Raw genomic sequence first — 15,399 nt, 5'->3', positions numbered from 1 at the left:
AAAAAATATATATGAACCGCCTTTAAATGACACTAAAAGGCAGAAAATAATAAATGAATTAAAAAGAAAAAATAATAATCATAAAGCTCTTAGAAGCAGAAAACAAATAATTACTATTATCTATAAAAAATATTCAGTCGTGCTAAAATTCAGTTATGCCTAACATAACTTTTTTTCGGTGCTTTATTATTATTATTATTATTATTATTATTATTATTATTATTATTATTATTATTATTATTATTATTATTATTATTATTATTATCTGCTTTTCAGTGCTTATTATGATTCTCTGGTTTTTAATGTTTTTTTAAGTCGGTTCATAAGATTTCTGCCTTTTAGTGGCCTTTTGAAGTCTGTCATTTTTCTTTTTGAGAAATTTTTGTTTCCTGCTGTTTAATGTTTTTCAAAAGTTAGTTATTTTTTTTTAAGTTTCTTCAAAATTGTTCCAATTTTTCTTTACCCCCAGTAGTTTACTTAGGTTCCCAAACTAAAGATAGGCCACTCACTTCCTACAAAATGATACTTCCTACGAAACGTGCTTGAAAAAATAAGTAGATCTAATAATTAATTTTTAAAATTACTGAAATATTTTGTTTTTTACTATAGGTAAGAACCTTCCTTGGGAATAGGTCATTAAATTAATGAAAATTGCATCGAAATATCAGTTTAAAACTTAGTATGTCTTTTGGGCACGAGATGACGCAAGTGTCTTAAATTTCAGGGCACGAAAATCCAGGCTATTGCCAGTGGATTCGGCTTAGTGTTATTCGACAGCTAATAGTTGAAAATAGTAAATGCAAAAAAAAATGTCGGTATACTTGTAATCATACATAAGGTTTTGCCCCCGTGAAGATAAATGAACAGCTTCCCCCAAAACTAAGATACATTTTACAATTTTATATTGACAAAGGCGCAAGTGTTGTGCAACTCATTGAATAAATTATTATTCATGTTTATGGAGATAATTGTTATCTAAAGCAAAACTCGAAAGTTGGTGCATTCACTTTGGTTCTGGAAGTTTCCATGTAAAAGGTGTTCTTCGCAGCCGCGACCAATCGCAGAAAAAGTGGATGATATCCGGACAAAAGATGAGCAAGATCGAAATGTAAGCAGTCATGGCATCATGTCATCCCGAATAGTGTTAAATTGTTTGCATAATGCTTGCTACTGAAAAGTTATCCGCTCCTTGATTATATGCAACCCACTAAATATTGTCCATTATTTGGTTGCCGCATATTTTAGGATATATATAATCAGAGGTTGTTGGTATTCTCTGATTTTTTTTTTAAATTACTACTTAATGATTATAATTTCGCTAATATTTTATACATAAGAAACTTCCTTGGGAATGGGAAATGCTTATTCGATTAGTTAAAAAGACATCGAAATATGATCACTAGTTCTTGATATAAGGCTAAATGTGAACATGTCTTCCTACTTACCTACTTACATACATGTACCTGGACCTCTGACTCTTATAATGCCACTAATTGGTGTTCAGGTACTTATGTGGGTGACTGAACATATTGATCAATCTGAGAACTCTTTCATTCAAAGTGAATTACATTATCTAAGTTCACAGTCATTCGGTAGTACAGAGAGGTGCACACTGGTGCCTAGCGTTCAGGCCATGCAGTTGATATTCCCAGTTTTTGGATCGACAAGTATCCATTTATACTGAGATTCAGTTCCATTAATCGAATGTCGGATGCTACCTTTAAACACCGACTGATCGGTGTAGTTGTCGTTAAATGTTAATAGTTTCAGTGTAAGATCGGTCTGTTAAGATTTTTTAAATATTATAAGAAATGGAAGATAAATCATAAAGAAATGGAAGATAGAATATGTAGTTGGCCGCGGTGTCTCAGTGCTAGAATGTTCGCCTGTGGTGCATGGGATCCCTGATTCGATCCCAGCTCGTGCCAAGTGAACTTTGTGATGGATAAACACAATGTACGTTGGGTTTTCTCGGGGTTATCCCGTTTCTTCCTACTTTCTTCATTCCACAATTTCCTTCATTCTCATCATCATTGTCTCCTTTAGCCTAGCCGCCATAACTGTGAGATATAAACCTTAAAGAATTCATTTCAATTTATTTCATTTCTAGAATATAGATAGAGCGAATATTAAGCATTGAAGACCTTTTCGAGAAAGTTGTGGACGCTTACAATACTTTTTAAACTTTGGTGAAAAAAAATAAATTATTCTATATTTTAGAGTTGTTAATAAAATATTTATTTAACAAATGTTAGTGTTAATAATTAGAACCATCAATATCGTTAATCGTTTGAGAAAATTGTTTATTCTCTAGTACCAAAATAAATGCATATTTTGATACAAGAGGAAAATTCTAAACTATCCTCGGTAAATATTACCTTATGAAACACACATAAAATATTCCGGAGCCAATTTGTTTGAAATCTTCCTCAAAATTTACTCTCATGAAGTAAATTACATTTTTGAGACTTACTTCCTCATGAAATATGTGTCTACTGAAATATGTATATATAATGTAATGAGAAGCACATTGGAAGTTTATATTCTCAAATGTAACGAATATGGTTGAGAGCTGCTTATAAAGGAACATGTGAATTCTAGGGAAATGAATACGTTATGTAAATAGTAGGCAGACTATTCTGGAATATAAGGTAGAATTACGAATGAAAATGATCTAGCTCCAATCCATGGGTTTTATTACATGATGTATATATTTAGTTATATTCTAGTTATTGAATCTACTTTAGAAAGTACTTACGTAACAATTAAATTACTTCTCTATTAATATTATCGTTCCCATTGTTTCAAATGTTAATTCTTTTTCTCGTCCTACACAATTATTTTCCAGATATTTCTCCGAGGATTAGAAAAAACTATAAATTAATGTTATTTTCTATAGTCATTAATTACCATTTCGATTAACAGTTTAAAAACAAGCAGAGTATCACAGTGTACATCCCGTGAAGGAGTTTGGTTCTGTATTTGATAAAATGAAATGAAATGAAATCTTTGAGTTTTACGTCCCACGGTTATGCCGGTTAGGCTAAAGGAGAAGGTGATGATGAGTAATGAATGAAATGGTGGAATGAAGAAAGTGGGAGGAAACGGGAAAACCCCGAGAAAACCCACGCACACGGTGTTTGTCCACCACAAAGTTCACTTGGCGGGGGGTGGGATCGAACCCGGGACCCCAAGCACCAGAGGTGAACGCTCTACCACTGAGCCACCGCGGCCCCCTGTATTTGATAAACCAATATTCTTAAGCTACATTTTACATACTTCTAGGTCTAGGCTTACACACAGATTTTGACTTCAAATTGAATGCAGTATATGTGTGTTTTAAGAGAACATTTGAAAATAGAGAATATTTATGGTTTTTTAGCAGGGCCGGATTAAGGGGGCTTAGGGGGGCTATAGCCCCGGGTCTGCACGTGGACATGAGTCTCCACTCTGATCAAAATCTCAAATGGTTATCTAAAAAGAATCAAGAACATACAAGCATCATCATAAAATAAAATATGACCAAAAATGTGAAACATATTGACTTAACTATATACTATACTTTCACAGAAATGTATTAGGCGAAGTCAGCAGGAGCCACATATATTCTCTAGGCAAGGGCCTCCAGATTGGTTACTACAGCCCTGGTTTTTAGTTTTGTCAAGTAGCGAGTCAGTCAATTTTACTTTTAACGTTGTATTTCACGGATACATTACTACTTTGCATCCTGTATAATATACTAACCCGCTAAATTCAGCACTACTTCGGTAGCCTATCAAGCAAGGATAATATCTACCACAATATCCAATAGGAATGCATGGATAACCTATATTTGATTGTCCATATCTTGAAATCAACTAAACGAATGTTCATCAACGAACTGTACACGTATTCTTAACGTTTTGCCCTCAACACCATGACACAAATTGATGTTGATTATCAAAGTAGTTCCTTTGATTTTGTATCTCCCTGGCGGACCCAAGAACAGAGTAAATATATAAAACGAGACTCAGTACACTAAACTACTTATAAAGTGTGTGCACTTATAGTATTTACTCCGTTTATTTTACAGGGGTGAACTTAGCTCAAATAACACATATGATGCCTATCATCACAGGCCTGCAAATAGTCCAAACTAAAAAGTAATTTTGTTTTACTTTTCTTAGCTGACATTTTTATTGATATTCTATTGTATTTTTGAATTTTACATCTCAAGTTTATATACCTTACATTAGGTGTACTATACTACGTATCATCATGCATCCTGTTGGGTGGTGCGTACGACAGAAGCCGGCAGTATATTGACCAGAAGCTAGAAAAATCGAGCCAAGATTCGATACTGCCGACTAACGCAACAAAACTTCCTATTACATGTTCACTCGAACACGCGCTAGGCAAAAGTCTCTCCAACATTGTGTCTGCCTTCCACTGTCTCGACTTTTCTGGTCTTCCTCTGGCTAATATGCGGCCTAATTGTGGTGATACGTCAGTAGAAGACGTTGAAAACACCTGCTTAGATTAAAGGAGACAGTTATGAAAGATAAGTGATAATGAAGTGAGTAATGTAAGGAAATACATAATACTCATGTCGTAAACGGGATTCTAACCCACTAGATACAAATCTTGCGATTGCCAGAATGAAGCATTAGACCACCTGACTATTCAAGCCAGACATTCTTTATATTTAAGAAGGTTAAAATCAGATCATACTATGATGATACTAGACGCGGGGTAACAAGTCTTCTGACCAGAACTATCGATATGGAACTGAAGAAAAGACTAATGGAAGCCTGTGTATGGAGCGTGGCGTACTACGGGTGAGGAATAGATATGAGAAGCAGTGACGACGCTAGCTTCAATTTCTTGGGGAAGGCAAGCAGAGAAGGAGAAATATTATTGGGGGCAGCAATATCTTGTATGCCGAAAATACTAATTTTATATTACCTGACCTGTATTACAATACAATATGTCTGGGAGACAGTCGTGGGGACGAACAATGCGACCAGATGTCAGTCGTGGGTAAACGATGCCCTCAAGGAGGCGCTCGCACCCATTGTTCCCCTCTAGCGTCATCACTGTATTTACGCATGTAAAATACAAACAGACCAATTCAATGTTACGTTTAAAGTTGACAATTTTATCTTTTCTTAAAGTTGTAAAAAGAGAGAGAGAGAGAGAGAGTGAGTGAGTGAGTGAGTGAGTGAGAGAGAGAGAGAGAGAGAGAGAGAGAGAGAGTGAGTGAGTGAGAGAGAGAGAGAGAGATCCTAAGGTTAATTTGAAGAAATGTATGTGAAATTATTTTACCAAGTTACAGACTAATAAACGTAAAATTTCAGGGGTCGTGTGATTCTAAGAACGAGAGTGGCGCTCTTATATAACGCCAAAATCGCGAGTTCTGTTTGAGGTCATGTGCGTGATTTTGTCAGAAAGATCACTTTGGAAACAAGAGAATATTCTCCGTACAGACTTTCTCCCTCGATTTATTTTCTTTATTCTACTGATTTTCACTTCTAATACAATTTAAAGTATTTTAGCTTTACAAAGTGTTTTCTCCAGCTTAGACTGCAAAATTGTAAGGCATTGAAGATCACTGAAAGTTCAAATGCTTAAATGTTTGAATTAGAATTGCCTACTAGACAAGTATTTAGACTTTCATAGGTATAGTGAAAATGATATCTCGTATCTGAAGATGTTCAAAGAGCTCAGTTTCGCCTGGTACTTCATCACAATAGTTCTGTCTTGTCTCTTCTATTCTTGTTGGGGAGTCCCCTAGTTTAAATGTTAGTAAGATTCACGGATAGACCGCAAGTTAATGGCTACCATTTTTGCTTTGTAACACGAAGATCTGATAACTGGTCGTTCTGCCAGAGCTTTTCCCTCAGTTCAACCAGACAAATTTTGGCATGGCACCATTACATTATATAGGTTGTGACAGACTTCCCTCTCTTTCTTTTCCAATTGTTATGATATTATTACTGATAGTTGATTATTCCCATGCAATTTTTCCCTCTCAGGTTGTATCTGGAAGCATACTATAAAAATAAACAAACTCTGGTAAAGACAATAGCCTATAAAGGAAGGCGCCTAGAAATTTCAGCTTCGTCCAGTAGAAGTCAACTGCTGTAGAATGTACGCTACCATCTAACGGGGAAATGTTTAACTTCTAGCATTCTAAATTACCTGTATACACCTTTGTTTCAATAGTAGGATAGTCGGATATGAATATCCACTGCTAAATTTAACATTACAAGTTAAAGATGCTAACCGATTCATTTCGATAACTAACTCAGCCGAGATAAACACCCTAGTAATCTATTGCAAAATAAGTAAATAAAAAAAAATAAAATAAAATAATGTGCTTCTGTTTAAGAGAAAATGTGTGTAAAGTGATGGAAATGAAAACGAAATGAAATCTTTCAGCTTAACGTCCCTCGTTTATGTCCTTTTAGGCTAAGAGAGACTATGATTAAAGCAAGTGAATGATGATGGAAGAATTGGTGTAATGGGAAAGTGGGTGGAAAAGGGAGTACCCCGAGGAAACTCAAGGAAACTATATTGTCCACGAGAAACTAACTTAGGTCCATCCTCCTTTAGGATTTGGGTATTTTTGCTTGAATATCTGACAATGTACAGCATATATTTGAACGCTCTCCCCTAAGGGAGATTATTCAGAAACCAGCACCGATGGATTGATTCCTACATAACGGTAAGAACTTCAATTTAATCACCATCACATGCTTCAAATAAGAGATAAGAAACTCTGGTAGAATAGTGAACAAAAACACGCACTAGAAATTTCAATTTCGTCCGATAGATGTCAGTCTCGTTGGAGAATATTTGCTGCCATCTAACGGCTAAATGAATAACATCTACTACCTTTCTTTCAATAGTAGAAAATGTTACATGGAAGGTGCCGTTACAGTTACCGTTAACGGATTGATTTTAGTCGCTAGCTTGGACTCGCTTTAGCTATCTATTGCAATAAAAAATAGAATTGAGAAATTTGCTTTTCTTTAAGTAATAGTTTGAAATAACGGATAAGTAAGTGTAAGTCATGTCCGTTATCCATTATCCATGAAAATGTTAACGAATTGATTCCGTGAACAGTCTCGTCGGAGCAAATCGCTCTAGCTATCTATTGAAAAAAATTAAGAAATTCGCTTTCACTCAAGTTATCGTGTAAAATAACGAACAGAAGAACGGGCGTACTTCATTACACTCCAATAACTCACATTTACGTGATCCTAATAACATCCAATGGAAATGGAGGGAGGCAGAGAGAGGATGATCTAAAATAGGCTATAGAGTTAGATACCTCCAAGTTTACAGATGGTAAAAGCTGATGAGAATAAGTGTTGAGAAAGACTAAAACCATTGTGGTTGGAACGAAGGAGTAGATGTCAAATATAGAAAAATGAAATAAAATTATTGAGTTTTACGTCCCATGGTTATGCGGGCTAGGCTAAAGGAGACGGTGATGATGAGAGATGAATGAAATGGTGGAATGAAGAAAGTGGGAGGAAACGGGAGAGCCCCGAGAAAATCCACGCAGACGGTGATGTCAAATATAGAAGTAGAAGGGAAGGAAATAGAGCAAGTAATTACTTTTCGATACCTAGGTAGTATTATTACGAGTAATGATATGCCATGTGAACATGAAATAAAAGCTAGGATAGGAATGGCAAAAGAAGCCTTCAGGAGGAAGAAGTCTGTTTTGTGAACATTGAATAAAGAATTGAGAGAAAGGCGTATTGATCTATATGAGTCAGAAACATGGACATAAAACAAAAATGAGAGAAATGACCGAGAACTTCCGAAACGTGGGGCGTAGAGAGGAATGGAGAAAATTAGCTGAGTCAAGCGAAAAACTCATGAGAGGTTCTTAGAAATTTTGGAGCAAAAATAGCAATTTTAAATATTATTAAGAAGAGAAAATGGTTGGGACATTGGCTAAGAAGAAATTGTATGATGAGCGACATGTTAGAAGGTATGGTGACAGAAAAGAGAGTGAGGGGTCGAAGGAGACTACAATTAATGGACGATATCTAAACTGAGAAATTGTACGTAAAGACTAAGAGGTTAACGGAACATGGAACATGGAAGTTTCTGCAAATGACCAGTCAATAATGGGAGAATACCTATGATAATGATGATGACTTTACAATGGGACAAAATAACACATGCATAAAATAACAAACTAATAAACCTCTTAAATGGTCTGTGTTAGAAGTAAATACATCCCTTTTCCGGGATATGAAGACTATTTGAGGCGTAGACAACAGCTTAAAGTGAGAATCAGACTCAGATGCGCTTCGAACTAAAATCGAACTAGTAGGTTTCCCACTACGAAGCCGGATATGACAACACCATATCCACACTAATGATGTAACACATTCTTAAAGAGTCATTTTTCACTTTTCTGGTAAGATAAAGTATGCAAAAAGGTAAGACAAAGAAATCAATGAATGAACCAAAGAGATACTATTTTCTTTGTAGCCACTCTAAAATGCTACAGATTAGCTAAGGTCTTGTTAATTAAAGGACTGTACGGCATACAGAGAAAATGTTACTAGGATCGAGACAACCTCCTTATTGCAAGAATAGAAAGCATAATTGGATGTATATTTTTTCTTTGAAGTTTAGTGGATTTGCGTAGTAGTTTCGCATAGTCGTATTTGTTGTAATGGAATTTGCATTTTGTCTATTGAATATTATAATTTTTCTTAGATTTAACCCATACGAATAAATGATATAGTAAGTTGACTGACAGATATGTTATCTCATAGAAATTAGTTTCTCATAAACAGTTACACTGTCTTTTGAGTTGTAAATTTTGTAAATATTATAATAATAGCTATTTAGGGGCCATAGTGGCTCAGTGGTAGAATGTTCATCAGTCATGCTTCGATTCCAGTTCGCGCCAAGTAGACTCTGTGGTGAGCAAACACTGTGTGTGTGTAGGTTTTGTCTGGGATCTCCCGTTCCAACTCCCACTTTCTTCATTCTATCACCACCATCTATATTTAGCCCTGGAGCATAATTGTGGCATATTAAACTCAACAGTAATAATAATATCATGGCTAAGACGAATAGCTAGTCAGATTTTTTTGGTTAGTTTGAAGAGTATCACATCCCCTTCAGTACTTAGCTATAAGAGACATGAGACACATGTGGGTCTACATTTTGCGTGGGACTCGAGACCACATGATCTCTTCAACCGGAAATCGAACGCAGAGGATTTTGATGCTAACGATTCGTACATAAGAACAAAACAGTCACGAGGGCGTTCTAATAATAAGTCAGAGTGGACTTCATTTTTATATACAATAAATACATACAATCCTGAAAAAACTCAATTGAAACATAGTTAAAATTAAAGTTTTAAAGACAATGATGATTTTACATTAGTATATTTCATAAAACCACATTGCATGCTGTGAGAGGCGGATCTAGAAGTTAAACGCTAGGGGGGGGCAACCAAAACCCAGACTATGATAGGTATATCATGAGTTTAAGATAATGTTTCAAAAATACATAAGTAATAGCTTGAATTGTTTTTGCCACCCAAAAAACTGGGGAGCCTAGGCCCCCTGGACTATATCCGCCTCCGCATGCTGTCCTCGTGACAATGCAATAACGAAAGGTTTGATAGTGTATGTTTGGTATGAGTTTCACTCTAGACGTAATAGGTGACGTATCTTTTTAGACGATAATCGTTGGATACAAATGTCATATTTTTCTTTACCTCCATCAAAATTCATTTTTGTCCACTCTTTGTGAATTATTCTTGAGCAAATTATGCTCATTACATAATTTTGTTCAGCTTAGTCAAACATATCAATTCATATACAGGCCTCATCTTTGGGGGGTAAGTTCATTGTATTCGTATAATATTGTAGTGATTTTTAAAAGAAAATATTACTTTAAATTTTAATATAATTGCTAAAGACTTACAATGCTGAATGTAATGCGTGAATTGTCCGGAGTTTACAGACCCTCTACTCCCAATGTGATATTCTGTACGTAGAGCCTTCAACATATAGTAGTTAATATGTATGCTCTATACGATCTGAAGCAAACTGATTTAATTTAAACATATTTGTCGACCGTTTTCAAGACATCAAAAGACAAAACGTTTCAATATTCACGTACTGATAAGTTCCCGTTTCGTAGCTCATTATGATTTTCAACGAAATATTTTAATTAAAATACAAGTAAGTTACTAGAAATACAAAATCGTTAACATTTTAATATGCTGAACTAACAAAATAGTACATGCTGTACTTACCTCTATACGTGAAGTGTAGTACTACGAACCACAAAATAACTCGGCCACAGTATTGCATTATGAAGAATCACTTTTGAAAACTTGAAAAATTCTACTGAAATCAACCACACATTCACAAAAAAGAGATCTTTCGAAATGATTTTCCCCTTAGTACAACTAAAAATAAGCAACAATGTACTCTTTTATTTTGTACTGTAGTTTCTTTTTCTTTCGAACAAATGTTTAAAATGTGTATATTTACAGATGGATTCTTGCACAAATGTATGTCACGTTAACTAATCTCCAAAACCAATTTTGATGATGATTTTCCACACATCCATGACCAAAATTTGGTACATAAAATCAAAAACCATCCTATGTGTATATATACGATTTTTATAACACACTATTAGTATTATTTCCACTGAACAAATGCACACCTGTATGATATGTGATGAATAACAACTTGTTTAATACATATGTATTTTAGAGACGTGATGATGTACGTATGTATAAAGTTTAAAGAAGAAAAAGAAAAACACTTGACACTAACACTTTTGATAAAACAACTCTAGCGGAAAAATTCGCTTTAAAAAGGAAAAAAAAAATAGGTCGTTAATATCACAGATAACGGAATATTATTACTTTACGAGGGCATCGAAGTTTATTGTGTACTGTTTTTCCTAATGCTTTTATAAAGAATAATTAGCGGTAGTCTTTTATTAATTATTAATTATTTGTAATTATATTTCAGATATATTACAAGTTTACGAGAGTCCTGAGTTTCATTTCCTACATTGAGGCGAAATATTTAGTGCAACAAGACGATAAAGTCACGTTACCAATTTACCACGTTACTTTATAGGTTTTACTTCAATCATACTATTCGCCTACCTTTTTTTTAAAAAAATGATTATCTTTTATTTTGTGCGTTTTAATAACAAAAAAAAAAGTTTCTACAGTGATGGTGAACAATGAACAGGAAATTACTGTACGGTATTAAAACCAAAAAAATAAAAACCAAAAAAAGATTCTATTTGTTTTTTCGCGACTGGAAGTTTTTGCGAGACGCGCGTAACGGAAAAGCGACTAGCGGCTGATTTTCGTGGGTCCCGCGCTTGCCGACGGAGGTTACCGAACAATGCGTCTCGGCCGTTAGCAGGCAGACTACTAAACCCAGAGCTCTCGCTCGCTTCGGCACTACAACAGAGGTTCATGCCTCTTTCTCTCTCTTTTTCGCTATTTCTCGCTCGCCCTCTCTCTTCTTTGCATCGATCGCTCTTACGCAGAAGTTCCACCTCAAGTACAGAGTTACCAACTGTAACGTGCGAAGATAGCACTAGGAGTATTAACATGATCTTGTGGTTTCTGTTAGTGCATGGAACTACTGTAGTTTTCACATGCAGTTATTATAAATACTAGTCACTGGGTTGTTTTAGTATGACGTCCCACGATTATGCAACGAAACTAAAGGAGACAGGGATAACGATAATAAATGAAGAAACTAGGAGAAAACGGAAGAACCACTAGAAAACCCAAGCACACTATATTTGTCCATCACAAAGCCCATATGGCGCAAGCTAGGATCGGACCAATGTTCCCATGCACCAGAGGCTAATGGTCTAATACTGAGTCACCGCAGTCCATACTAATCAGTGGCGTAGATATTGAGGCTTAAGAGATGACGACCCACAATCCAATTATTTATTCTACAACTTGACGTTATTAAACCAAATTTATGTAAAATGTAAAAGCGACTTTCTTATCAGTCTTTCCGAAATCTAACCCTGCTACAATGCAACTGTTGCTAACAAAACTATGTACCGGTATAGTGGCCCGGCATAGCGTAGTGACTAACGCACTCGTATTTGGTGCGCGCGGTGGCTCAGTAGTAGTGCGTTCACCTCCGGTTCATGGGAAACTTGGTTCGATCCCAGCTCGCGCGAAGTGAACTTTGTGGTGGACAAATACTGTGTGCTTTGGTTTCCTCGAGATTCTTCCGTTTCCACCTACTTTCGTCATTGCATCATTTCATTAATTTCTCATCATGACCGTCTCCTTTAGCCTAACAGACATAACCGTCGGACGTAAAACTTAAAGATCTCATTTTTGCCTTTGATGCTGGCGATCCCAGGTTTGATTCTCGGTGGGTACACTCGGTCGAAAAGTGTAAAAGCTGGGTTTCCTCATCCTACCAGGCAAATGTAGGGATGATACCTAACATACAGGTCCCAGTCCGCTTTCTTTCTTCCCTCTCTTTCCTCGGATAGTGTGATCGTCGAGGGATCGCATCCATCATACGTGATGGGCTAACATGGCCATAGATTCCGCAAGCCCAGAAATCTAATTCCTAATCCTAATCCTAAAATTATGCATACATGGAAAGGAGATGGATTTATAGTATTACGTTTATTTTCCTTATACTAAAGGAGATGAATGACTAATTAACGGAAATACTTATGAAATAACTGGAAAATTGATAGTGTGGAGGAAACGAGAGAACTCCGAGAAAATCCATGGATATGCTGTTCTTCGCAACAAATAACATAGTCTGGAGTAGAACCATGGATATTAAAACTTAGATATAGCGCTAATAAAAAAGAGAGTAAAGTAACGATAAAATAATAATAATAATAATAATAATAATAATAATAATAATAATAATAATAATAATAATAATAAAATCAAACTAATAAAATGAATTGCAGTAACTACTCCGCTCCACAAAACATTATTATGATGACTAATATGGAAATATCAAACAAAATTAAAAGTAATATATACAATACGTAAAGCAAAATTTTGTAACTCTGTTATATTGTGTGGATGTAAAAGTTGATTTCTAACTTGTTGGCAAGTACGGAGGTTGTGGTTTTGAAGAAAAATGAAGCTTTTTGGAAATGAAACATACTGTATGTAAACGCAAATAGAGAACAAACTGACAGGTAAATGTATGAATTGAATTCAACACGGAACTTTACAACATTTGGAGAACGCGATGGCTTAGTGGTACAACATTCACCTCTGCTGTAAGTAGTCCTTGGTTCCATGCCAAGAAATGTGAGTTCATAGTGGACAACACCCCGTTCTTGAGTTTTCTCCGTAGGGTCATCTTCTTTCCTCCCACATTATATTTGGCCAATTATTTCACAATAATATACATTCATTAATTATCATACGGCTGCAAATGAAAACCGTCTGGATGTTGTTTTCGTTTTGATAGGTGAATTTAATAATTCTTGACTCGCTGATTCCGAAAATAAAGTCCGTTTTTTTTTATCATCACCCTATGTTTTTTCTCCGCAAATTGACTTTGAATATCCAACCCAATACCACAAAATGTGTATGTATATATTATATATGGGAACAGAAATACGAAGGAACTATACAGATGTCTGTACGGAAATGCAAATCTGAATGTATATAAATATATTCACCTACAAAAATATTTTCATTGTTATACAACAACCCTACATCTGATGAATATGTAAGACAAACAAATACATTTCAGTTGTTTTTCAAAGGCTTTTTTCTGTAAGCTTTGATCAGTTTCTTATGCTTGTCTTCCGCCGTTTGTCTGTTTATGCTCCAGCAACAGTTCGCCATCATGCTAGCACTCCACCTACCCTGGTATCTATGCTCCATATCTCTCACATCCTAGTAAAATCTCTCATCTTGCTTCTCACTTACTTGATCAAGATTTTCTGGAATGTAATACAGCTGTCAATGCAAGACATGTATCTTAATATTCATGTCACACCCAAGTTCTTGAAATTTCAACAACATAGTTTCTACAGTGTTCTTATAATCTGGACTTTTGTAGTTACCGAGGAAATTCTATTACAGTTTTGAATGTCACCCAGGCTGGATTTATTATTGCTTTAAAATCTCTGTTTTCCATTCGTTTTCTTATATCGTGGCCAATAAATATGCCTTCTTTCACTTTTCCATAGGACAAGAATGGAAATGTATTATGGGACTTGAAACATTGTCCCTGTTTGTCAAAAGCTTTAACAAATTGTTTAATGAGTTCCAACTTCATGTCAAAATGTGAAAGTAATATTTTGTACTAACGAACTATACGTTCATGTGCAATATTTTTAGATCCTGGATTCCAAAGTATCCATAATTGCCATTCTCTTCTTACCCAATGCTCACTTCTTGATCTATTATCACACTCGCAAATGAAACAGGGTAACTTCGTATATTCAGATTGCTGTCTCAGTAAAATGCTCAAAATCTTGAAATCACCACACACTTTCCACTCAGGTTCTTGATATTTAATTTTCTTTAGAATTAATTTCATCGCTTCTTTCAGTAAAATCGAATGAGCAATAAGTACAGATGGGTACTTATTTTAATTGTGTAAAAGGACACATTTCAAACTTGATTTGTTAGAATCAACAAACAGTCTCCAGGTAATGGAAAGTATAGAAAAATTTTACTTATTAATCAAATCAAACACATCACAACAGTACATAAAAGAATCTTGTACAAAGTAGAGTCAAAATAGTCTTTCTCTGTCTGTACCGGGCAAATATCGTTCCAGATGCCAGAAGGCTCCTTTTGTGAAGCCTTGAACTAAAAACTTCTGTTGACCCTTCTGACAGATTTAATTCCGAAACCAAATCATTAAGATCACTTTGTGAAAAAGTATAGGCTGAGGTGAACCACTAGGGGGTTCAAAGTTGTCATCTTCTGTCACTTTTCTGGCTTGGCGAACTAGAATCACTAAGCCATTGTAGCAGTGAGGAAGGTTTTGGGATAGGAATGTCCCACAGGCCCTATAGCTGATTAAATATTTGGGTAAACTACCTTCTTGTTATTTCTAGCATTGAGACCAACAGTTCCACAACAGCAGAAGTAACAATCGTCAGTATGATTCTTCGGTCCCTACAAACCATAGAATTTCCAAACGGCATAGACACCTGTTTTTCTTTATTCAAATTTCTCAAAGATTCAACAAAAGAACGGTGCACTTTATGTGGAACCTATGGTTTTGATTAATCACCAACTTTTATTTAAAAATAAGCGTAATATGCTTTCTAAACAAATTCCGAAGAGCATTACCGTTGTCTCTTAGGAACAAATTCAAGGTAAATATAACAAAACACATTCGACTATATTTACAA

General features: G+C 35.3%; 1 protein-coding gene across 1 annotated transcript in view; it reads right to left on the bottom strand.

Moving 5' to 3' along the window:
* The window catches only part of LOC145690296 (uncharacterized), a 972,285-nt gene extending 960,801 nt beyond the window's left edge, over positions 1-11,484 (bottom strand). The window contains exon 1 of the mRNA XM_081765071.1: positions 10,289-11,484. Coding sequence (XP_081621197.1) covers positions 10,289-10,346 — 58 coding nt within the window. The 5' untranslated portion in view covers positions 10,347-11,484. The remainder of the gene's footprint in view (positions 1-10,288) is intronic.
* Between the last annotated feature and the right edge of the window lie 3,915 nt (positions 11,485-15,399).

This window comes from Thermobia domestica, chromosome 7 (assembly GCF_964235325.1).
Source record: "Thermobia domestica chromosome 7, izTheDome1.hap1.1, whole genome shotgun sequence".
Lineage (NCBI taxonomy): Eukaryota > Metazoa > Arthropoda > Insecta > Zygentoma > Lepismatidae > Thermobia > Thermobia domestica.
This window is presented reverse-complemented; position numbering and strand designations above follow the sequence as displayed.